This window comes from Podarcis cretensis, assembly GCF_951804945.1.
Source record: "Podarcis cretensis genome assembly, chromosome: 14".
Lineage (NCBI taxonomy): Eukaryota > Metazoa > Chordata > Lepidosauria > Squamata > Lacertidae > Podarcis > Podarcis cretensis.
In genome coordinates this window covers 42451098-42477343 of record NC_137183.1, presented here as the reverse complement: position 1 = coordinate 42477343, position 26246 = coordinate 42451098, and the positions used below count along the sequence as shown (strand labels likewise).

Here is a 26246-nt window from a genome sequence, read left to right as displayed (position 1 = left end):
AGGGGTGAACGTTGGGGGCCTGTTGATTTTCTTGTTCTTCCTTGCTGCTTCAGGGAGCTGCAACCCTCCCTGAACTCGAAGCCTTCTGGAGCCTGCTCTGCTAAGAGGCCGCTTTGGATATCAAGATGGAGATTTGGCATCCCAGCGTATTCAGCTGTTGATGTTTTGCAATATTTATTAAAGGTGGTTCTGAAGAAATAAGAAATAACACTTGTCAACACGCACATTTCCTAGGGAGCGCTACAGTTTTTGCCAAAACGCGGCTTTTCTCTCCATTTAAACTTTTGCTTTATTGTATAGTTAATCAATATTTTGATTACACAGCAGCAGGGCCGAGTGGCAATCAATATGCCGATCATTTGTTAAAAGTCAGCATCTGGTAGCAATCTCCCTGTGAACATGTGTTTTTAATAAGTAGAAGAAGAGCTTTTAAATGTCTGTTTCATTTTGCAAACTGTTGCCCTTTCTCAGCTGCAAACAGCAACATCAGATCAATCTACCATGTTTCTTACCGTTTTGCTCAGCAAAGTTGCTGAGGTTGAATGTATTAGATCTGAAGGATGCATTAAATCAGCACATCTTGAAGGGAAGTGGCACTCAGCTGTCAGTCCCTTCTCCCCGTGTGCCGTCCCGACTGCTACCACTATTCTGTGCTATCCACAGGTTGAAAGCCTGCTTAAGCTATCAAAGCAAACTTAATCCCAGATACATCAAGTCTTGTTGGACTACACTTCCCATCAGCCCCATCTGGCATGACTAAGGATGATGGGAACTGTAGTCCAACAACATCTAGAGGGCACCACGTGGGCTACCACTACACTTGGGGCATTGTAAGGAGCATGTGAGAAGCAGAATCTCAGCCTCACGTTATGTTGTTTCCTATCAATAACAGTCCCTGGGAGCACCCCCCTGTAGCAGCAGTAGCCTAAGATTAAAGCATTCACGTTCAGAAAGGCTGTCCTTGATCTGTTGATTTGGGTGAGAAAGCAGATCTGGGATACAGATTTGCAGTTGCACATACAAGGTCTGGCAATCTGTGACTTGTGGGATGCAGGAAGGAATAGGCTCTACTCCAAGCTCCACTCTGCATCTGGCTCCACCCCCATAGCCACTATTTTGCCCTTGTCTCTGCTTGGTGGATGTTGGTGTTCTAGTAAAACACACACACACCGCAAACCCAGATCCTACAAGCTTGGAGTCTGCCTACCTTGCCTTATGGCCCTGAAAATGGGTAGTGGATGCAGGAGTGCAGACCCCTGGTTTTTGTCCCAGGCCACTTTAAGGGCTTTGGTTAAGAAAGCTGGGTTTAGATCTAAGAAAACGATGGCAATGTTAGCTTCCAAAGCATAACGCCTTGGTCTGGAGCAGGTGTGGGGAAACTTTTGGCCCTCCAGGTGTTGCTGAACCACAGCTGCCATCATCTCTGCCCCCCTGGCCATGCTTGCTAGGACAAATGGGAGTTGTAGATCAGCTCCATCTGGATGTCTGAAAGTGTACCACACCTGCTCTAGAGATACTATCTACATCTTTCTATGGAGGCTAATGTTGGTGTGCAGTGGTGACAAAGAATATCAGTTGCAACTACAGCTGCCTCCCTTGCTAGTTGTGGAATCTCTTTTAGAGAGCTATTTCAGGCCTGCACAAAGCATTTAAGAGTGCAACATGGTCCTTACTGGGACTTTGAGGCCCAACTGAACACTTGGAACAGTTGCTCATGCAGGTTTGTCAAATGATTTAGACCGGTTGGTGACTACTCCCAGTTGGTGCCCAGTTCCTTCCTCCTGAGTTGTTCTCCTTTCCTTCCTCTGTACAGAAATTGTCCTCACCTACCCAGTGTCCTCAAAATAAAAGTGTGCTTTAACAGCGACGGTTTCATCAGACTTGCATATTTATATGTAAACAGTGGCATGCAAATTAGCTTTGTTAGCAACCTTTCCTGAACAGGCTGGAATGTGTTGCTCTTCTAACTCTCCAGCCAGGAACTGCTGTTTCCTTTATAGAAGCCGCTTGGCCTGAAGACGAAAAAGAATGTTTGGCTTTGTAGAGGCGGCGTCTGCGCCCTCCTTGTTGCTGCAAACACAACATGCTTCTCCAGGGACACCATGGTGTGTTTAGCACAGTCACAACCTATTTAAATTTGTCTCCTTACTACCCCACCCACCTGATTTTGGACCAGGGCTATTGTCAGTAGTGGGTCACTTAACATCCAAGTGTTAAAGTTGCCAGCGGATGGGGGGGTTGCTGGTTCTTTGAAGTACATCCACGGTGACTTTTATTACAGTTGTGGAACTGCTGACAGCTCTTCAGTTTGCAAGATAGATTTTGCCATTGAGACTGTATATAGTGCAAAGGTATGGTAGGGTTTTTTTTTTGGGGGGGGGTAAAACCACTAGACAGCATTTGGCTCTTAGATCATTAGATTAGTGTTTCCCAAACTTGGATTTCCAGCTGTTTTGGGGCTACAATTTCCACCATCCTTGACCACTGGTCTTGCTACCTAGAGATGATGGGAGTTGTATTCCAAAAACAGCTGGAGACCCAAGTTTGAGAAACACTATACAATTTCATTGGTGGGGAACTATAGCCTTAGGGTAAATTCACCCATCCAAGTTTCTCTGTCTGGCCTTTGGGACTCTCCCCAGCACACCCCTTCCCTGTAAGACACGTCATATTCACTGGCCCTCCGTAAGTGTTTTTGCCTTGCTGGAAATGTGTCATTGAATATTGATAATGTCTGTTGCTTGCCTACATGGAGGGCAGATAGGGGTGTGTGAATGTGTGTACAAAGGCAAAATTTACATTGCTTGCTCTGCCCAGCTTTGTCTCTGGCCTTGCCCGTCACTGGCATATGGCCCCCGGAAAAGGTTGCCCAGAGTAGAATGTGGCCATTGAGCTGGAAAAGGTTCCCCACCCCCTAACATACACCCTCCATATTGGATTGCAAGGCTCATCCCTCACTCGAGCACATGTCAGCTCTGCTTTTTAATGAATTAAAAGCCCCTGGCTTAGCATTTGGTTGCCGTGGTGTGCAGTCAGGGAGCTAGGTCAGCGGCAAACCTGCCACCACTGGTATATGGCTCCCAGAAGGTTGCCCAGGAGGAAATGCAGTCCTTGGATTCTCCACCTAGGAGAGCAGCATTGGAAGTCCCACCTCTGCCACGGCCCAGCCAAATTTTGGTCAGAGTTGGTTCTTCACTTGTGAAATAATAACACACAGGGTGTATGAATGAAGCAGACAGACCACAAAGGGCTCTGCAGATTGCAAGTGGCTTGTGGGAATTATTTAGCAGTAACAAAAGCATTTGGATTCTCATTGCATTAAGGTACAGTAGAACTGAATGCATGTTTTGGCAGGTGCTGTTGAGGAAAGCCTCTGTGTCTCGCCTGCATCCAAGCTAGAAAACCCCTCTCATCATCCGAGTTCCTTAAGCTCTACTGGCAGGCGCTTAGAAACAGAGATGGTTTTGCAGCCATCTCCTCTGTTGCTTTATACCAGTGATGGGAAACCTTTATTTTGTTGAGCATTTCATTCTTGGGGTGGTGGTATTTTGTCTACTTGTTGGCAGTGAGGCCAGAATCTAAAGTGAGTGGGGCCACCCATTCCTTTCTCTCTGCCTGTGCTGCTGCCCTGGTGGACAGCATAGGAAGGGACAGGTCACTCTTTCCACAGATGTGAACTGATAATTTGCATGCAGCTTTCACTCTGTCTCCTTCTATTACTCCATCTGTTTCAGGTTCCTCCTCCCATTTCCCACCCTCCAAACTCCTTTCCTCCCTCGGACTCCTTCCACCCACCTGAAATTAGGCCAAAGGCTGCACCCTCCCCAAGCTCTGCTTTACCCCAAAGGTTTCTGGATCGAAAAGAGCTCTATCAGTTAGGGCTGGGCAATATCTCGTTTTCAACATTGCGATGTATCACCAGCTAAACATCACAATATATTGATATATCACGATGCTTGAAATTAGGATGGAACTACAGTGGTACCTCAGGTTAAGTACTTAATTCGTTCCGGAGGTCTGTACTTAACCTGAAACTGTTCTTAACCTGAAGCACCACTTTAGCTAATGGGGCCTCCTGCCGGAGCATGATTTCTTTTCTCATCCTGAAGCAAAGTTCTTAACCTGAAGCATTATTTCTGGGTTAGCGGAGTCTGTAACCCTGAAGCGTATGTAACCTGAAGCGTATATAACCTGAGGTACCACTGTATCTAGAGGCAAACAGTAGGGCTGGGTGTTGTCTTGTTTTCAACATTGTGATATATCACCAGCTAAACATTGCGATATGCAGTGGTACCTTGGTTTTCGAACGTAATATGCTCTGGAAGACCGTTCAACTTCCGAAACATTTGAAAACCAAGGTGCAAAGGGTGGCCTGCAAATTAAATAGAGAAAATGGGGGTGGGGGGGTGGGACTGAGGTACCACTGTACCGATATATCACAGTGTTTGAAATAAGGATGGAGCAATGTAGAGGCATTGATTGGCTTCACAGTTCTTCCCATGTTGTGAATTTTGCATAACACACATCATGATTCACAATATATTGCTAGGTCAAAAATTATGAAGCTGATAGCACGATATGGACATCTTTCCTCTGGGGAAAGACGTAACTCTTAAAAGCATTTAAAACTGGTTTATGTATATGGTGGATGTGACACTATTTTTTCTTGGAAAGGCTTGTCCAGTGAGGTGAAGGTCATGGCCCTACTAAGAATCTTGTGCGTTCTTAATGGTGCAGATTGAGAATATGTCTTACTGAGATTTAGAGATTAGATTTCTAGAAATTAGAAGCTCTTCCCCTTGTTTCTTCTGGTGTTTCTATCTCCTGGTCCAGCTGATGTCCCTCCTCCCCCTCCTATGCTGCTTTGCTGAAGTCTTCGGTGAGAACCTGAATGCTAAAATTGGCTCACCGCACTGTCAATCCACTTAAGCAAAACCTATGGGATGTGCATCATTTATTCTGATCCTGGGATTTAGATTTCCACATTGCAGGTTGTGGGCCAGCCTTGACACAATGGAAGCCCGGGGGAAACCCAGTACTTCATAGACAGGAGAAATCAGTGCAGACATACTCAATCTGAGAAGGACCTTCATAGTGCTGCACATGAAAGGGAATTATTTAGAGCTTGAAATATTGTGATATAAAGAAAGATATATCCTGTAGCTGGTGCATGAGAGAAATAGAATAATTACTGTTCCACGCTCCAGATCTACATTTCAAAAGAAATGTTTGAATTGCTGATACAAAAGCATTTGTTTGGGGATGTGTGAGTGTGTGTCTCACATAGTTCAACTTCTCCTCTTCACTCCCACAACCAGTCTCAGGTTCTGGAGTTGTTACCAGTACCTTATTTACAAGGCTGGCTTACCTTGTTCTGGTGCTTTGTTTCTGATGCTTGGTGTTCATAGGACTGACAGATGAACTAGCAGAATATTAGACTAGAGCACGCTTTCCCAAATTGGGGCCTCCAGCTGTTTTTGGACTACAGTTCCCATCATCCCTGACCACTGGTCCTGCTAGCTAGGGATGACATTTGCCTGGAGAGGAACCTGACTTTCAGTTGAGCTGTCGGGTGATCCTCTTTTCATGGCAGTTCCTTAAGATGTTTGATTCCGGTGGAGTCCTTGAAAAGGTGTTAGAAGAATGAACTCCCATCAAGCTCTTGCAATCATATGAATGATGTTGCAATTTGGGGATGTTCCAGCATGGGACGCACATGACACGTTGCTGGCTGATAGCAAAAGCAGGACCGGAGTAGGACAGAATTGGTTTTGTGAGCCTAGCTGCTGCTGCTACTTCACTTCCCAGTAGTGACTGGCTGCTTTGTTTTGAACATGAAGATTCATCTCACACTGCAGAAGGTTTATGAAAGATTCCTACATTGGTTGCATCTAGATTTGCAGAGCAGCTCTTAAAATAATAATTTAAAAACACCACTCTTGGTTAGGAACAAAAGGGGAACTGGTGGTTTCCCTCCAAAATCGCAGTTACAATTTGGGTAAAGTGGGTGAGGCTTTCGTCTAGTTACACTTCCTCATTTTCTAAGGCGGTTGGGCGGACCTCTTTTCTCTCTTAAAGGAACTGAGCTTCCTTGTGGAATTTCTCCTCCAGCTCATGGAAGCCTCAAGGCGCTGCATTTTGAGATGTCACCTTGGTGCACAGAATCATAGGGTTGGAAGGGACCACAAGGGTTCTCTAGTCCAACCCCTGCAATGCACAAAACTTTTTGCCTTCAGATTGAGAGTCTCGTGCTCTGCCGACTGAGCTGGTGTAAAGGTGGGGAGCTGATTCAACCCAGGGGCCACTTTCCTTTCTGGGAAACCTCACAGGAGCTCTGTGGAAGTCGTGGGCAGGGCCTGTGGCCAACGCAGAAAGAACAGTAAATGTGAATATCACCTTTATACAGCAGGCTAAGTTTCTTCACGGGATGCGGGTGGCGCTGTGGGTTAAACCACAGAACCTAGGACTTGCCGATCAGAAGATTGGTGATTTGAATCCCCGCGACGGGGTGAGCTCCTGTTGCTCAGTCCCTGCTCCTGCCAACCTAGCAGTTCGAAAGCACATCAAAGTGCAAGTAGATCAATAGGTACCACTAGGGCGGGAAGGTAAACGGTGTTTCCGTGCACTGCTCTGGTTCGCCAGAAGTGGCTTAGTCATGCTGGCCACATGACCTGGAAGCTGTACGCTGGCTCCCTCGGCCTGTAAAGTGAGGTGAGCACCGCAACCCCAGAGTTGGTCACAACTGGACTTAATGGTCAGGGGTCCCTTTATCTTTACCTTTTAAGTTTCTTCACACTCACAAGGTCCTTTCTATCCTCCATCCTCACAAGCAAGGAGTTCATCAGAGTTCAGGGACACATTCTAGCCAGGCAAACACATGTGAGGAGCGTGCAAAGCAAGGCTGGGGAGGGATGTGGCTTGGGAGGTTGCATGGTTTGCAGACAGTGATACCTGGAGTGATGTATCTGGCTCCCAGGCCTGAGAGTCCCCATCCCTTTTTTAGATGGAAGAGGTTCAGTGGAATTGCTCCACTTTCTCCCCTCTATTCCACACAGCCTCCCAATTTATTTATTTATCATTGTTATTGATTTTTTTTAATTAGGATACATAACTTTTATCTATCTATGTACATATATAACTAGATGATTATGAACCTAAAATGTTATTCATATAACATGGTGATGTTATCTGGATGTAAGAATCTCTCTTTAGAAAGTTAATTCATTAGAAAGGCCACACAAGTCACTATTTGGTTAAGATTCAAACAATGTTTTCTCCCACTTCCAACAAGAAAAATACAGTAATGTTAGAAGATGGCAGCCTGTTGTAGCTGATGGTTTTACAGGATCTATCCAGAGCTGCAGCTGTCAGAAGTGAGTTAGGCTTCCCCAAGGAAGTGTAGACAGCTATCATGGGAAGTTTAGGGGCTTTTAACTATGGAAAGGCAGCATAAAAATAAAATTATATAGAAGTTCAAACTTCTCTCTGAGGTCTGTTTTGATTTGGAAGTCTGAATGCGAGTTCTCAGAGGTCATTCAGAGGGAAGTAATAGTTCCACTCTATTCTGCCTTGGTCAGACCACACTTGGAATACTGTGTCCAATTCTGGGCACCACAATTTAAGAAGGATGTTGACAAGCTGGAATGTTGCAGACGAGGGCCACCAAGATGATCAAAGGTCTGGAAACTAAGCCTTATGAGGAGCATTTGAAGGAGCGGGGTATGTTTAGCCTAGAAAAGAGGAGACTGAGAGGAGATATCAAATATCTCAAGGGCTGTCACATGGAGGAGGGAGCATGCTTGTTTTCTCCTGCTCTGGAGGGTAGGACTCAAACCAATGGCTTCAAGTCGTCAGAAAGGAGATTCTGCCTAAACATTTGGGAAAACTTTCTGACAGTAAGAGCTGTTCAGCAGTGGAACAGACTCCCATGAGAGGTGGTGGACTCTCCTTCCTTGGAGGTTTTTAAGCAGAGGTTGGATGGCCATCTGTGATGGATGCTTTAGCTGAGACTGCTGCATTGCAGGGGATGGGACTAGAATCAGTGGTGTCCAAACCTTTTTCAAAGAGGGCCAAATTTGATGAAATGAAGGGCCGTGGGGGCCGACCAAAGTTGTTGAGGTTTTCTTTAGGATTTTACCCCAGGAAATAAACTGCCACAGGGGCCGGATTAAACCGACCGACGGGCCGGATTAGGCCCCCAAGACAGACTTTGGACATGCCTGGACTAGATGAGCCCTTAGGGTCTCTTCCAACTCTACAATTCTATGATTGTCACTTCATCCTTCACTTTCTAGCATGGGATTCTACTTTAGTTTTCTCCTCTCTAATGTAGCCCAGACACTACAGCAAAAGAGAAATGAATATAGAAGGGAAACAACTCCCATGAGCTCCATCCTTTGTGGAAGTTGGAAGTCCACAATATCTGGAGGTCACCAAGTTGGACAAAGGCTGCTTTAGAATATAAGACACAATCCCTTCCCCAAGTATTTTGCAATCTAAAATTTGGCACAGACAGCCAAGGAATGGAGACATAGGAAGCTGCCTTATACCAAATCAGACCGTTGGTCTGTCCAGCTCAGTATTGTCTGCTCTGACTGGCCGTGGCTCTCCAGGGTTTCAGGCAGGAACCACTACCTGGGGATGTCGGGGATTGAACCTGGCAGCTTCTGTGTGCAAGGCAAATGCTCTACCGTTGAGCTAGAGCTCTTAGAGAAATGGCAACAGATAGGGGAAGAGCATGTATGGCTTTCATTTATGTATGCTTTCACTTGGCTACTGCAGTGTCCAGAGGACTCTGTAGTCGTGCCAAAGGTGTGTCAGGAAATGTGGGCATTGAGTAAGGATTTAAAGGAAATGAGAGGTGTGACAAGAGAGAGGCAAGAGATGAAAAACAGAGTTTGGCAACAAGGTTGGCTGGTCCTGGTGATAAGGAAGCTCTCAGGGACAGGCTGCAGCTCAGTGAATATTATGCATGCAAATACTCCTGGTTAAACCCGCAGCATCTTTAAATAGGCCTGGGAACCCTTGTCTGCAACCCTGGAGAGCTGCCAGTCAATGTAGGCAAGCTCTGAGCTCAGTGGAACAATGCCCTGACTCTGTACCAGACTGCTCTTCCTGTGTAATGCTGCTCATCGCTGATGTTAGGCTTGTAACTAGCTAGTCACCTTTAATAAAGTGTGTTCTGCAGGGTTGTTTTTGTCTTGGTCTGTTTAAAAGTGTGTCTTTTCCCCCCTCTAAGCACCCAGCCCAGAAAAAGCACCTCTCTCTCCAAAAATATCGCCCTCTAAAAATATTTTTGGAAATGTCGACTTCTTTCCCCGCCACCCCTCCAGTCGGCAGCTATTAATGGACAAATGTTGTCAGGGCTACCATGCAACCCGATTACAGAACAATTTGCAACACAACTGAACCCAAAATAGTAAGAGAGAGTTCACTGTTGTCTGTTGCAACAGATGTTCCAATTGCTTGGCACCTGGGTTTGCTGCCGCGTGTTTGCAGGCCAGCCTAGGTGGGGAAGAGAACATCACTTTGTCCTTCTTTGGCATACAAAAGAGGTCTGCTCAAATCTGTGAGAAAGCTGGGTTTGTCTGTGGAGCCTTCTGCTTTCCAGAACTGAAGTGGCAATGGGCTGCAGTCTCTGGCCAAGCAGACATGGAGGCTTTCATGCATAACTTGATGGGAGTGAAAAGTGAGTTGCCAAATATTTTTTGCCATGTTGGCCTTGTAAAGCAGAGCTATCTCTCACCATGTTGGGCAGTCAGTACTGTAAGGAAGAGCTCACTCTAAGCTCGCTGATGAAAAGCAGACATTCACCATGCAAGTGTGATTGCTGGAAGCCAAAAGGAGGTGACTTGAATGCACTAAAAAAGCATTATAAAAATGGTAAAGGACCCCGGCAGTTAAGTCCAGTTAAGTCGCAGACGACTCTGGAGTTGCAGCACACATCTCGCTTTACTGGCCGAGGGAGCCGGCGTTTGTCCGCAGTTTTTCTGGGTCATGTGGCCAGCATGACTGAGCCGCTTCTGGCGAAACCAGAGCAGCGCACGGAAACGCCGTTTACCTTCCCGCTGGAGCGGTACCTATTTATCTACTTGCATTTTTGGTTTGCTTTTGAACTGCTAGGTTGGCAGGAGCAGGGACCGAGCAACGGGAGCTCACCCCGTCGTGGGGATTCGAACCGCCAACCTTCTGATCAGCAAGCCCAAGAGGCTCAGTGGTTTAGACCACAGTGCCACCCATGTCCCCCCCCAAAAAAAAAGTATTATAGGCAGTGCTGTTTTTTGAGAAAAAGAGGTTCTGGAGCTCACCATGAATGTCTCCCTTGTTCTCGTATAATGGCAATGGCACACATAGGTGCCAGAACTGAATTCCTGCTAGGGAAGAACCCTGAATATAGGAATTGCATCTTATATATTGATATACCATTCTTCATCACTAGATTCTGTGGCAATTTACAATATGAAGAAACAATATAATAGATGCCCTTAGATCCAGGTTTCCTAAATAGTGCTCCACGATATGTGTGAGGAACACACATACTAGTGCCCCAAACTGTGGGAACTTTCAGGAAAAGTTCCAATTCTAAGGCTTGATGGCTCATAATGTCAGTCTTTTTTAGAATAATACCATGGCTTAAAAGAAAACTGGAGAGTGAATGCCACTGATTGGGTGCCACATTGAAAAAAGGCTCCCTTCTCTTACTGTAACTTACCTCACCTCTGGTGTTGGGGCACCCAGAGGAAAGTATTGGCTAAGGTACCCTGCAGCCAACCTAAAAACCCTTTAGAGATTCATTCCTATGCATACAACTGAGACCTTCTCCTGCCTCTGTGAACTTGAAATGTTCACAGGTAGAAGTGAAAGTGTCTGCATCGATAACAGACTTCTCAGGACCCTCTTCAATCCCTTAAACAAGACATAAAACTGATTAAATGCATTGCAGTGTACTTTTGCCCTGAGTCAACTTGCATTCTCGTTCATGGATTTGAGACTGTTGGAGACACACCTTCTGAATGCACCCGGGTCCCATCTCTGCATGGAGACTGGTTCCCCATTGCTTATGTAAATCCTTGTTTATATACTCTGAATCAGGGGAGGGAAACCACAGCTCTACAGATACTGCTGGACTGTAGCTTCCATCAGTCCCAGGCAGCATAGCCAGTGGTCAACAATGATGACAGTGGCAGTCCAGAAACATCTGCAGAGCTACAGATGTCCTCCCCCCTTCCCTAAATGCATCAGATGTTAATTGGTATGCTAATTGCTAATCCTCTGTGCATGACATCTTGGCCAAAATGCTTTATGCAACTTGGTGTCTGTGTACTTGGAAGCAGCTAGCCTTCATGCATGCCCTGGTATGAATTAACCCATCAGCAATGAGCAGTGGCCACATAAATGAAGCTGCCACCTTTGAATTTTGCTTTGTGGTGGTGACTTGAGCTTTGTATGTGCCGCAGCCATTGAAATTTCCTTCTTTCAAGATTTCTAAACCATGTCCCTGTTTTTCACAGTGTTCCATGGAGAGACCCTGATGCGTGGGTCGGACTCATTGCTGCAATGCCTTCCTGCTCCTCTGAGGATAGCATGTAAGTCCTCTGTTATGGTTGCTCTCTCGTAGACCAGACAAGTGTGCTTCTCAGACAGTCTGGACCACTCTGCCATTAGCAAAAGACAGCCCCTCTTTTGGCAAGCCAACATTATAGCTGATGTCTTTGGAGGGCTGTTTGTGTCTAGAGGGTGGTGTGAGCCAGCAGTGAGGGGGCGCTCATCCATTGAGGGGCGCACAGCCACACACCCCTCATTGGACAGGTAGGGTGGAGCCCGCACCTCACTGCTGGCTAGTGGGATCTGACGCCGAGATGCTTATTTACTCGAGTCTAATGCGCCATCTAATGCGCACCCAATTTTTTTGCAGCATAATTTGGCAAAAAAAAAGGTGCTCATTAGACTTGAATAAATGTGGTATATTGGAAGCTGCCTTTCAACTTTCCGATTCTATGATCTGTGGTTGTATAATTCTATCCCAGCTGGCTTATTTACCTCCATAAACAACACAGGCCAAATGCCTGCTGGATGGAAAATGAGTATCACTCTCCTGATTTATAAGAAAGGGAACAGGAATGATCCACAAAACTATTGGACAATCTAGCTCTGAATTATCTGTTCTGCCTGGCAGTAGCTCTCCAGGGTCCTGGCCAGTGATCTTTCCCAGCACCTGCTGCTGAGATCCTTTAACTGGGGTAACCAAGATCAAGCCTTTTTGCAAAAGCATGTATTCTACCACTAAGCTGTGGTCCCTACTGCTTTTCATAGACATAATCTTTTGTCTCTTACAATCGTATTTTCAGTTGTGAATTTTAAGAAAGTGTTTGGATGCAAAGGGGGGACAGCACAGCAGCCAAACTCTCCTTGGTTGTCTGTCTAGCTTCCTGCAACTAGGAGTTCATCTAGGAGTGCACAGACGGGGAGTGGGGGGAGAGCTGTGGCTCCAACTTGTGCAGAGTCAAATGTAAGCTTACTATTGTTTGATTCCTTCAACCAGGGGAGCTGGAGTCTTGATTAAAACTGATGATGATGGTGGTGGTGGCGGTGGCGATGATTTTAAGAGGATTGATTGACCTCTTAAGGAGGTGGAGCTATAATCAGACTATCAGACTTAAGCAGAAAGCCAAGTGTGTGTCAGAAAATGGAAGCACCTTTTGAAACCTGGACAGTGATGGAATTGTGCCCCTTGCATTCTCCTGGTATTTGGGTTCACTGCAGGGTCACTTCAGAATTGCAGCTAAAGGCAGATCTGAAGCCATGCAAGCTGGCCATCTCTATCTCTTGTGAGAACTTATTCCATAGTTTAGCTTTGCACCCTGTGAAGAAGTACTTCCTCTTGCCTTCCCTGAATTCAGCTTTATTGGATGTCCTCGAGTTCCAGTGTTATGAGAGAGGAAGGGGGGGGCGGAGCCTATGTAATTAATCTTACTGTTGTTGTGCAGTTGCCTGTGGCCACAAGCAATAAACACTTACTTTGAAATGAGCTTTATGCAAATCTGCACAGAGCTTCTGGTTAGTTTGTGGGTTTAATGACACACAATGCTAAAGGATTAAAATAAGTTTCACCCTCCTCAATCCCTCATCTCTCTTCCCCATCCCCCAAACGTATGTGACTTTGTGCGTTTTCCCTTCACCAACTTTTTATAGGTCTGTACGCACATTGGGTTTTTGAATGAGTGTGATGGGTGCCATCCCCTCTGGTCACACGCCCCCTCTGCTAATCACCATCACCCTACATATAGAGAGGGAAAGCCCTCACACTTAGCTTTTTCAAGGGATCTGGGTAAAAATATGATCCCGTAAAATTAATCTGAGCCTTGACTCCCTTGGAGGGTTGTGGACTCTCTCCTTCGTTGGAGCTTTTAAAGCAGAGGTTGGATGACCATCTGTCATGGATGCTTTAGCTGAGATTCCTGCCTTTCAGGGGGTTGGACTAGATGACCCTTGGGTCCCTTCCAACTCAATGATTCTATGTCAATGATGGTTTTTTGAATGTGTTGTTTGGCAGTTTTCCTCTGCATAAATGAGTTCTGTTCTAACCGAGTAAAACAGTACATTAGATTTAAAGCTGAGAACCTAGGGTTTATGCCTCGCCCAAAGTGTGGACAGTCTTAATGAAATTCAATGGGCAATTCCTGTTTCCAGTTGAACTTTGGTAATCTGGCTGGCAGGCACCCTTGGGCTGGCCCTATAGAGAGCTGGAGGGTGAAGAATATCCTGTAACCTGTTTTGCAGGAGCCTTTGCTGTTCAAACAGCAAACTTCATGTGGGTGTCAGAAGCAAATGCGCTCTCTCTCTCTGAACTCATTTTATGGCCTTGGGCAAGTCTCCCTTAGCCTCTTGTTCTTCCCTACTGAAAATCTATTCCAACAAATTGTGGTTCTCTACTCTGCCTATAAAAATTAAAAGTGCAATATGCTTGTCCTACTTAGAATAGGCAGGTTGAAATAAATGGGCATGACTAATGAAGGTCCATTAATTTCACTGGGTCTATTCTAACAGAATTGGATATAGCCCTAGGTTCTTTTTAGTTCAGTCCATAAGGGACAGCAAAGCTTCCATGAGCATAAGTGTAGAAATGTTTTTTTGTGCATGAGTAACATTTAATTGTAATCGGTATCTGCTTCCTTCTTGCATTTGGTCAGGTTCGTAGGGTTAGTAGTCTTCAACTTTTCAGACCCAGTACCCACTTTTAATCCAAACGTGCATATAGGAACCCATTTCCTAACCTTTTGTCATATATTTGCATGTTGGTAGTACAGTACTCCTGTTGCAATCCACCTTGGGTCAGGCTGTGACCCGTAGTGAGCTCTGACTGGAAGACCAATGGGCTAGGCAATTGCCCTTTTCCCTCCTGCCCCATATGTCCTGCCATGAGAGAAGTTGTCTGAATTTGCATTTGCAAGTAAGACACAAGTTTAGGCTTCAGTCACGTGAAGTCATTTGGGTGCTGTCCTGCAGATTACCTGCTAGGAAGCCACTGTGGGGGAGCCCTGAACATTCTGGAGCAGACTTTGAAAGTCTATCCTTCTTCAGCCAAGAAATATTTCCCAGCTTGCCTCTGGTGTGAATTGGTTGCAGATTTGATGCTGTTGGATTCAGGGCTCGATAGAGACAAGGAATGGCTGGCTTGGTACAGCAACTTAAGAGATGATAATAATAAGAAGTAATTGTCCATCTTGAAGCATACTGATGCATACTGCTCATCTTCCTTTGCCAGTTCATCGCTAGCTGGGAGTAGATCACATCCACTCGGATTTCATCTTTCCAACTCTCTTGACTGGCTCTTGTTTGCATTCATGCTCTGCATAGTAATGGGACACACCTAATTCTTGCATTGCTGGGGCCTTCTGGCATCATTTCTCTCTCCTTCTTGTGTGTGTGTGTCTGTGCATATACACACACAATTCTGCCATCTAAGGATAACGTGTCATGCATCTAAAATAGGCTCTTCATAACCATCCCACCTCCCACTGACCTCCTCATCCCATCCTATTGTGGGAAGAGCCACTGCTTTGTTCTAATGGTGCTTCCCTGTGTGTATGGCTTTTTTAAAAGCCAGAACAGAGGTGTCTTGTTCTACTCCCTTTCTGCTGCCACTGTGGGATTTGTGTTGTCTTGATTCTGCCTTTCTATCAGAAAAGAGATTTCAGGCAGTGAGCAGAAGACGTTTGAAGCAGATGCACTACTGACATTTTCAAACCACAAAACAACAACCCTTAGCAACCATTATTGATTCACCAACAGTCCCAGTTTCCTGATCTTTAAAAGCCCTCTTATGGAGGCAGGTCTTCAACGTGTGGTGTGGAAGGGCTACACCATGATGGGGCCTCTCTAGGTGGGCCTCTCTAGGAATGGCATTCTGCAAGAAGGATGCCACAGCCAAGAAGGCCCCGTCTCTCATACCACCTGTTGAATTTCAGAAGATGGAGGGACATGGAGCAGGGCCTCAGATGCTGATCTGATCATGCATCACAGAGGTGCATAAGGGAGGCAGTGGGTCTGGTATCTTCATCCTAGGCCTTCTCGAATTACAGCCACTGTCTGCTGATTTTTTCACATGTGCTGCAACAGCAGGCAGCTATATGCAAGGATGTTTCCTCCTCTGGGACTGAACCTTGGGCCAGGTTGGCGAGTTTGAGGGCCTCTTCTCAACAGGTGGTCAGGGCTGAGTTGGAAAGGAGGCAGCATAAATTTAGAAGAGACTGAGATTTAAAAAACAGCCACCACCATCCAGAGACTGAGATACACTGCCGCTGAATAACAGTGCTGGTCCCTGTTGCCAGTCATTATATGTTACTTTCATAGAACAGCTAACTAAGGCTGAGCTATGGATAAAAATGTTATAAGGATGCAAACTAGATTGCTCTGAACACCTGAAAGTTCTAATACAGAGCTTTCCAAACTTTACATGTTTGTGGCACGTGTTTTGGACATGCATCATTTCGCGTAATTCAGTTTTACTAGCAAACCAGAGGCTAAACTAACCCCTTTCCAGCCCTGGAAAGAGTGCGGGGAGCCTTCATGCGACACACCTACACATTGCAGCCAACCAACTACCATGTCGCGACACACAGTTTGGAAAGCTCTGTTCCAAACAAAGTGTGGAGTGTGTGTATCTATATCTAGAGAGGGGAATCTTGAACACATCAAGCAGCATCAAACTTCAGACAAGTTTTCTCTGGATCTCAGAAGAATGCAGTTAATCAGTAAAATGTTATGTTTATTATGGTGACTAACAATGTTAAATGTTTTAAAGCAAGATGGAAGTGGAAACATCTTCAACTGCTCCTGGAATACCTTTTTGAAGGGTGGGATATCATTAATGCCAACTTTGGACTGTGTGATTACTGACCGGGTACCACAAACACACATCCGCTGTGCATGGGGAATCCTTTTATACTTTCCCTCCAAATAGGCTGAAGGCATTGTTTGGAAATGAAGGACCGTGAAAGCTTTTCTAAGAGCAGCAAACGTTCGATTTTGAAAGTACTGTTGAAAGTATTGATTTCCCTTTAATGAACTGAACCAAGCGGGGAAATGCTTGGAATTGGCTGGCAAGTACATTTCCCTGAGAAACCTACCTCAAAAATTCTTTTTCAAATGAAAAATATATCCGTACAGACTCAGGAGGTCTGAGCACCCTCAAAGCCAGATTATAACAATGTTAAACCAGCATTGTGCTCAATGTTGTTCAGTGAAACATCGCTTCCAAATTCCTTTCCTCAAAATCCACCCATCTCTCCCCATAAAGTATGGATGATTTATGAGTGCTTGCCTTTAAAAACCATACTCATCAGAGGTCTGCTTAAACCTGAAAGTATTTGCTGCCCTTTTTATGATAAAAACTTGCATCGTTAGCATATCTGCCCCTGGAAAGGCAGATACCTTTTGCATTCTCTTGTTACATAAATTTGCCGTATTCATGGAGTGTGCCAGGGAGGCTGCCCTGGCAGAGCTGAAAGTTTTGTAAAGATAGTGTAGAGGAGCTGGCAGCCTCCAAGATAAAACCAGGTTTGAGCACTCACTCCAGTTGGAAGAGAGCAGCGATGTGCATTATCTGGCCCACTGGCACAACGTCCCTATGAGGCGGGCTGCTGTGCTTCCAAGAGCCCTTAAAGACAGCTCTGCACAGAACACAGTTTAGTCTAGCTTTGAGCCATGATTAGAACCATCTGCAATCTCAGCCAGCCTCAATACTCCATGTCCTTTTTAATGATAACTTAGCACTTTTTATGGGACTGGATCAGGGTGGGCAACATGCAGTCCCTCTGATTTATCCCACAGAAGGCAAGTCGTTCTGTCGCCATCATAGCCTTTTTATATTGCTGCAATATCACTTCTTATACTCTATTCCCCCCCCCCTTTCCCCAGGCACATTGCTCCAGCACGGGGTTTTTTGGTGGGGAGGATGCGGGCCTTTAGATTTCCACTGTAAAATCCAAATTTTGGAGACTGGTAGAAGAGAAAGTGCAGCAAATGGAGCCAGGAATCCAAACTTGGCAGTAGCTCGATGCAAACTGTGGGTATCGTAAAGCTCCTTGGATGCTTAGCTATTAAAATGCATTTATGGTTTTTAAATAGCTTCCTGAAAAAGATTCTGGGTCAGAGTCATCTGTCTCGGCAAATTCAGCGCATGAATCGACCTCTTTGTAACCCTGTGTTACAGTAAGAATTTTAGGAATTTCCTTTGATTACCTCTTGCCAGTCGGCCACTGGGAGAAGCCACAGCTGCTTTCTAGGTGCAGAGGTGAGGAAATGTGGCGTCACACAGTTTAAAGGGTGCTTCCAAACGGAGAGACCTGGGGCGGTGGGGGGTCATTTAGGTACGCCCACAATAAATGTGGAGACTGTGCTGAATCCACGTGTGTGTGTGTTTTTCCTGGCAGATTTGAAGCATATTGAGCTAGCACAAGGGGTGTTTGTGTAAGCAGTTTTTATTGCACGGGCATGATGTTTCTCATGCTACCCATCCTGCCTCCTTGAGAGGCAAGCAGAATCACATAGAATTTGCGAACCAACAACCTTGATCACAGCATTGCAGAAGCATGCTGTTTAAAAGGGCTGCGATAAAGCAACAGTGCCAGTCTTAATGGGTCCAGGGTCCTAGACAAGCCCTCTCAGGGCTGCGGGGGGACGTTCGGCATCACTTGGGGAAAAGACCATAGGTCAGGGGTCCCATGTTCAATCCCTGGCATCTCTCATTAAAAGCAGCGGTTGGCAGGAAGTTGCTAATTTAATTATTTAATTTAAGCCATTTCTATACCTCTTAGTCATTAGCATTTCTTAGCACTGCGCCTAGCCATAAACCATGCAGGTTCAGCAAAGCGGACGTGCCTACCTGATCTCAGCTGGGAGGGAGTTCCACTGGCTTGGGATCACATGCACTGAATGCATGGCTTCTGGTAAATCACGAGACGCGCCTCTGAGCCATGGCTGATCACCAATGGAGACTCCCTTCAAATATTTTGGTGATCAGGTGGCAATATAAAGGATCAGGTAGTCCTTGCAATATCCTGGACCTAAGCTGATTAGTAAGGGCCTTGTGCAGTGATATTATTTCCCTGAGATCTTGTACCAGAGTAGGCCAGGATTTGCCATCCCTGGTGCCCTCCAGATGATGTGCCATCAGCCAGTTGCCCAAAACACCTGGAGAATATTTTTGTTTTCATTGATTCCATCAACAGCTGGCTACTTGTGACAACTCTGATTTCTAGACTTCTTTGCATATACGATCTGATTGCAACCCTATAATGGCCTTATAAAAATAGGTTGGGGGAAAAGGGTCTTCGACTAAAAATCACCAGATGAGTTCATGGCAGAGGAAAGATCCGAGCTAACTATTTCCCCATCCATCGCTCAGTAACCTAGCCACTAGGCTTCACTAGGTTGTCTTCAATTTGCAGGCTACACCAGAATCCTTGCCTTGAGAGCTTCAGCAGGGATCACATGCAAAGTACTGCCCCAGAAACAGCCACTTCCTGTGCTGTCGGGGCAAGCCCGGCCAAACACATTTTGCACTTCTGCAAGGCTGCATTGCGCAACTGGGAGGGTGCACAAGAATCCTTCAGAGACTTCAATCTTGAGGCTGTGGATGACATAAGAGTTTAGCCAGAACTTCCAAAACGGGAACAAAGGATGAGGTCATATATTGGATGGGATTGTTTAGCCCAGTTCTGTCCTCTCCAGTGCTCCCCAACATCCTTCTCCAAGTATTTTGACTATATATTCAACTGACTATAAGTTCATCTTTGATTAATTGGGCAACACACCTTTTTTAAAGTTAGTTGCTTTCATTTTAAGTATTTCTATAAACTGCAGATGGCAGTGGCATGTTAGGTAATTTCCTCCATTCTCTTGCTTGGAAGGTGGCACCAACTGTGATACATACATGCAAAGGTAAAGGACCCCTGGACGGTTAAGTCCAGTCAAAGGTGACTGTGGGGCTGCGGCGCTTATCTCACTTTCAGGCTGAGGGAGCCGGCGTTTGTCCACAGACAGCTTTCCGGGTCATGTGGCCAGCATGACTAAACCGCTTCTGGTGCAACAGGACTCTGTGATGGAAACCAGAGCACAATGAAATGCTGTTTACCTTCCTGCCACTGTGGTATCTATTTATCTACTTGCACTGGCATGCTTTCGAACTGCTAGGTTGGCAGGAGCTGAGACAGAGCAACGGGGGCTCACCTTCATCAATTGAATTTGAACCGCTGACCTTCCGAATGGCTCAGTTGTTTAGATCTTGTGTCAATTGCGGTAGACATTGTATCACCACCCTGTTCATTGCTTTATTGTTATTTCTGAACCATAGGAGCCAACTCCTAGGGACTCCCTCAATAAAATATTTGAGGAGGCCCCCCTCCAAAAAATAATAATTGATGGGCATTGCCATTCAAATGGTGTGTGTGCACTGCGTCATGTGATCAATTATGCAGGGCGGGGCTTACACAAACACCCCAATATTTTATTCATGTTGGCACCCCTGTTCTAAACAATTCCCCCACCCTCTTCCCCCTAGGTTGCTCCACCGTCAATGATGGCATGCTGAGACCCACCAAGCAGCAGCGGCGTGGGCGTGCAATAGCAAGGGGGCCGCTCTAACCGCTGGGCGTGGGACACCATGGGCCAGTGCGTCACCAAGTGCAAGAATCCTTCTTCCACTCTTGGCAGCAAAAATGGCGACCGAGAATCGAGCGGCAAGGCTCACGGCAAGCGGAGCACGATTCACAAGGAGGAACACTGCACCGTCGGTGGGAAATCCTCCGGGGACATCCTGGTCAATGGGACAAAGAAGATGGAAGCCTCTGTAGAGTCTAGTCAGCCTCCTTCTTCTTCCGGGGACGCGAAGAAGGAGCCAGTTTCTGGCACGGAGGAATCGTCCCTCCACAGGACTGAGGAATTATTTAGGAGGTACAAGGACGAGCGAGAAGATGCCATATTGGAGGAAGGCATGGAGCATTTTTGCAACGACCTCTGTGTCGACCCAACCGAATTCAAAGTCCTCGTCCTGGCATGGAAGTTCCAGGCAGCTACCATGTGCAAATTCACAAGGTGAGTTCCTGCAGCTGTGACCTGCTCAAGGACTATTTCCTGACTTACATAAATATTAGTGGATTGCCAACTTGCTGATTGATTGTGAATCTACATAAGCTGTATATAAGAGAAAATGATTCTAACAGAAACCATACTCCCCATGTCTTTTAGGTGATGCACACTGTGTCGTTTTTAGAAGAGGCACCCCCTCTTTTATACATTAGAGGATGCCTCTTCAGGTAACGGTTTCAGGTTTTATAAATAGTTGGATTGCAAAAAAATGTTTTTGAAAATTTAAACCTGCTGCTGTAAAAATCATGATTCTCAGATTCTTCTCTTTATGGGAAAAAGTATGTGCAAATGAGTTGTTTTTCTCACCTTTTTGAAGACTTGCAACTGGTCCCTCCAAGTGGAGTCCCACTCTCACCTGTTAGGTTGTTTATTAGTATTAGTATTAGTATTAGTATTAGTATTAGTATTAGTATTAGTATGGCTTCCAACAGAATATAAAAGAACACAACAAAGCATCAGACATTAAAAGCTTCCCTATACAGGGCTGCCTTCAGATGCCTACGGAAAGTTGTCTGTTTATCTTTGACATCTGGCGGGAGGGTGCCAATACAAGAAGGCTCTCTGCCAGGTTCCCTATAACTTCTTGCAATGAGGGAACCACTAGAAGGCCCTTGGTGCCCAGGCTGCACAATGGGGGCAGAGACGCTCCTTCAGGTATACAGGGCTGAAGTATTGTGGAGAGGGGTGCAGCTCACCCATTGACCTACCCCATGAGGACTGTCACCACCCAGGTAAGTCTGTGAACTGAGCTACAGATCTTTGGTGCTTCAAGCACCTTTCAGTGCATAAGCATAAGTGCCAAGATTAGTTAACAGCAGGAGAAGGTTGTTTGCCTTCTATCTCTGTGTGTGGGCTTCCTGGAGTCATCTGGCTGCCTGCTTTGGGAAGCAGGATGCTTGACTGAGTGGACCTTTGGGAACAGCCTTATGTATGTGTTTTAATTGTGTGTGTGTGGGGGGGGAATTCGCTCTGTGTGTGTGTGTGTGTGTGTGTGTGTGTGTGTGTGTGTGTTTTAGTATGGAATTGTTTTCATTGCTGATGTTATAACTGTAAATAACTTAATATATTATAAAGGCAGTGATTCATGTAAAGGTAAAGGGACCCCTGACCATTAGGTCCAGTCATGGCCGACTCTGGGGTTGCGGCGCTCATCTCACTTTATTGGCCGAGGGAGCCGGTGTACAGCTTCCAGGCCATGTGGCCAGCATGACTAAGCCGCTTCTGGCGAACCAGAGCAGCACACTGAAACACTGTTTACCTTCCCGCTGGAGCGGTACCTATTATCTATTTGCACTTTGACGTGCTTTCAGACTGCTAGGTTGGCAGGAGCTGGGACCGAGCAACGGGAGCTCACCCCGTTGCGGGGATTCGAACCGCCGACATTCTGATCAGCAAGTCCTAGGCTCTGTGGTTTAACCCACAGTGCCATTCAACGTCCTTTGATTCATAAAATGAATCAAATAAATAAATAAGCTGGACTGATCCACTGGGCTTCAGATTGTGTTGGGGAGAAAATCATGTCTTTGCATGTTCGCATACGGAGTAAAACTCTGTGTCAATGGAAATAAGTGCAACAGGCAGGACTGAGGGGGTTTAAATTCCTTCAGGGGTAGCATGATGCTCAGTGATGCATATGTTTTCACAGAATGTTTGAGCTGGCATTTCTTTCCGGTACCATTTTCTGATTCCCCCTTTCCCAACACAAATTAATTGGGATCAAAGGGAGGAATGCAAAACTCTTCCGATCGTTTTGTCAGCAGAAGCAGTCCTGCTTGCCACTTGATTTCCCCCCCCCCCCCAACTCCTCCCTCTGAGTGCTGGTTTGGGGGTTTTCACCCCTGATCCAGGAAGTTGCATGTAGCCGCTGTGACTACTAGCCCTGAAGTTTTTGCTTGTGATGCTGAAGAAAAGGAGGTGATCTAACTGGCTTCTTTTCCCCTTGACTAGGACGGAGTTCTTTGAAGGCTGCAAAGCAATAAACGCAGACAGCATCGATGGGATATGTGCCCGGTTCCCCAGCCTCTTAAACGAAGCCAAACAAGAAGATAAGTTCAAGGATCTCTACCGTTTTACCTTTCAGTTTGGCCTGGACTCCGAGGAGGGGCAGAGGTCGCTGCATCGGGAAATAGCCATTGCCCTTTGGAAACTAGTCTTCACTCAAAACAAGCCCCCCATATTGGACCAGTGGTTACACTTCTTGAATGAGAACCCCTCAGGAATTAAGGGAATCTCCCGGGACACGTGGAACATGTTCCTAAATTTTACTCAGGTCATTGGGCCGGACCTCAGCAATTACAGTGAAGATGAGGCCTGGCCCAGTCTCTTTGATACCTTTGTGGAATGGGAAATGGAGAGGCGGAAGAAGGAGGAGAACACCAAATGCGTTGCAGCTTCACAGACAGCAAGCCTGTGTATAGACCACCATACTTAGTGCCATTTAACACAGCGAAAACAGCCGTAACCTGTTAACCTTTCATTACCCATAAGCTCCGGACTGGAATTTACAGACGCTCCAGATTTTTCTACTTTACACCTTTCTCTGCCTTGTATTTTTGAAAGGGCTCTAAAATGCTGTATCCATATTTTAGGCACTTTCTTTTGAATTTTGGGTTCTTCTCGTTTCTTCTTCCCCCCCATGCCCCCTGAAATGTTTGAGACCCCCTGGCTGCAAGTTAAATGGTTTCTTTTTCTCTTTTTCAAAGAAACAAAAACAAAAAACGTTGCAGATTGATGTTGGTTGCACAACTTAAAAAAAAAAACTTTTTGTGAGGTTAAATTAACATCGCTAAATTATACAGTGCCAGATTGAAGTTCTGCAAATATACATACATATATATATGTGTGTGTATATATGTGTGTATATATTTCAGAGCAGGTCTATACTGTGTGTAGTGCTGTTTACATTGTTGAATTTTTTTAAAAAAAAGGTTGTGATAATTTTACGATTCATACCATGATGAATTAACAGTGTTAACTGTTAACTACAAATGCATTTAATTCCCAGGTAAATAAGATTCTGAAAGCCAATGAAAGCAGCATCGTTTCCTCATTTTTTGTAGCATGGCTAGCTTCATTTAATTTGGCTCCTGGTTTTTATGGGCGAGAAGAAAAGCTTACTTTTGTCTGAAAGTGTATTCTGTACCTGCCAGTCAGCTGAGAATTCAGTAATAACCTTTTTTGAACCCTTGGTTCTGAGGCAAAAGGGAGCAGTACATGGTTTGGTAGAGAGGGCTGTTGTTGTTTTTTTACTTCTTGCCTTCCACTCTCCGCACACACACACACCCCCAACGAAAAAGAAAAGTCTGCCATAATTTGGGGCAGCTTTGCACATAAGCTCTGTTCAGACCGACAGGATGCCAAGCATGTACTATAACGGGGTGAAAACTAAGCCAGGAGTGGGGAACCTTCGGCCCTCTAGATATTGTTTAACTGCAACTCTAGCACAGCCAGGCATGATGGGAGCTGTATTTTAGCAGTATCTGGAGCACTAAAGGTTCCCCACGCCCAAACTAGGCAGCCTTGCAGGGATGGTGCTAATGCAAGCCCTTTTCCGATAGCATTAAGTGACGGGATTCTCCTCTCATGTGGGCTACTTGTGTGAATGATAGGCCTTGCCACTTTCTGGCTGCAAACTGGCCATCCCTCGCGGTGCGTAAAGGATGTAAGAGCTTTGCTAGCCCGGTTATAAGGTTGTAGTCACTCCTCTGCCCACCCGCTCCCCAAACCCCCAAGGGATTGTATTTTCACGGCCGTGCAAAAGCGCTTTTGCTTGACTGAAAAGCCAAAGGTGGTCCTTCTTCTTCTTCTTTCAGGAACATGAACCTAGAGAGAAGCGGCGAATGTTTACCCTCCAAGGAAATAATAAAAAAAAGACACACACACACAACTTGAATAAAAACTCTGCTTTAATTTTATATATCTGACTCTTGGATAAAAGTGTCAACCCTGTTTGGCTGGTAACTATCTGTATAAGAGGGTGTGTTTTAAAACAACAGCAACTACAAACAAGCCTTTGGTTTTGAAATCAAAGTAGTGGCCATTTCTTCTCTGCTTTAAGAAATGAGCTCCAGATGAATACGATTTCTCCTGGGGCCTTCCGGTGTCTTTATTAGCAGCAGCCTGGCCAGGTAGTTCGGCAGATGTTCCTTTGGCTCCCATAGAAATTCAGAGGTAGCAAAAGCTTGGATTTCTGTTTCATCTGCTGCTGTCGAAAAGGCCCAGAATTAACCAGAGTGGAGGGAACCCTGTTTTGGAATAATATTTAGCAGTGACACGGTAGGCCTCGTATTATGGGGTGGATTTCTTTTAAATTTCACCTGTATTAGGGATGATTTGCTCGCTTTCAACTGTTGTAACCAAAAAAAGGGAGTTTCCTTAACACTGGCCAGATTATGTTGTTAACTGGATTTTTGAAAAACATTGCTAACATTTTTAAAACCTGGGGAAAGGAATAGTTGCTGAGGCTTTCACCTGAAGTGAGCCTCGCCTCCATATGGCTGTCTTTTTTAAAAAATAAATATGTAAAATATCCAGTCACTCACTGAAGGCTCGCAAAAGTAGGTTTTACTCCCCCCCCCCCTTTTAAACATACTTAATGCACCCTTTCCCCAACTTGGTATCCTCCAGATCTTGTAGGACTACAAATCCCATGTGGGAGTTATGGTCCAGCATGCAGAGGACACCAGGTTGACGTAGGCTGGCTTAACAAGTAACAGACTCACTCGAGCTTTATTTTTAAAAGTAATCCATCTACCGATACATCCCATTGTGTGTAGCTTGTGACGAATGGGAAAGGCGATCGTGTGGTAGGTTGGGCAGGGACATTGAAGACCCCCCCCCCCTTTGCAGTTGCCCTGTCACCATGCAATGTGCAGAAGCAGGCTAGCTCAGTTCCTTCACCGCTACAGCTCTTCATGCAAAATAATCTCTTCAAAGCCACACATACCTTTCTTTCTCTAGTATCCCCCCCCTTTCCACTTTCCTAATGAAGTTTACATGGGCGCACTTGGATTATTCCCAATTGGTAATTCCATCAAGACAAATTCTTCTAGATCTGAAATTGCCAACAATCCCGAGCTGGATAAGAAAAATAAAATAAAAATACTTTAAATTCGCACCCTCTCTCGCCTGTCAGGAGCAGGAATTGACACCCATTTGTTTGTTGATGAATATTGACTGCATTAAAACACCTTTTTAAAATTGTGCAAACGCTACCAGGAATGCTGTTTTTACGGGAAAGCTGGTTTTAGTGGCTGCCAACTCCTCAGGCCCCTGCTCTTGAGTCCAGACAAGGAAGTTCATCCTTCAGGGTTAAGGCTGCATGTGTGTTCCGTTCAATATCCTCTTTATTATTATTATTGTTATTATTATTTATTTATTACAAAGGAAATTGTGTGCCTAAATTTTTTTGGGGGGTTGCCTTCTGTCTTGTGTTAATTCATTCCCGAGGGTCCTGAACCCTCTCGCTTGACCTTGCAAAGTATTTAGCCACCTGCTTGAAGGTTTGGCCCACAGAGGCTTTTGGAAGAAGCCTTGGTTATTAAACACATAATGAATGGCAGTAACTCTGTGCCTTTGAGAGTCTCTTGTCTGCAGAG

The 26246-nt window shown here is 45.5% G+C and overlaps 1 protein-coding gene across 2 annotated transcripts in view; it reads left to right on the top strand.

The window, feature by feature from the left end:
- The window catches only part of DCUN1D3 (defective in cullin neddylation 1 domain containing 3), a 37408-nt gene extending 11551 nt beyond the window's left edge, over positions 1–25857 (top strand). The window contains exons 1-4 of one of the 2 annotated variants that reach the window (XM_079953991.1): positions 3242–3261; positions 11511–11585; positions 20063–20595; positions 22597–25857. In XM_079953991.1, the coding sequence (XP_079810117.1) occupies positions 20165–20595; positions 22597–23080 (915 nt within the window). In that variant the 5' untranslated portion in view covers positions 3242–3261; positions 11511–11585; positions 20063–20164 and the 3' untranslated portion in view covers positions 23081–25857. Of the gene's footprint in view, positions 1–3241; positions 3262–11510; positions 11586–20062; positions 20596–22596 lie in introns of those variants that run through there. The other variant, XM_079953990.1, reaches the window with a different exon arrangement.
- Positions 25858–26246: the final 389 nt, after the last annotated feature.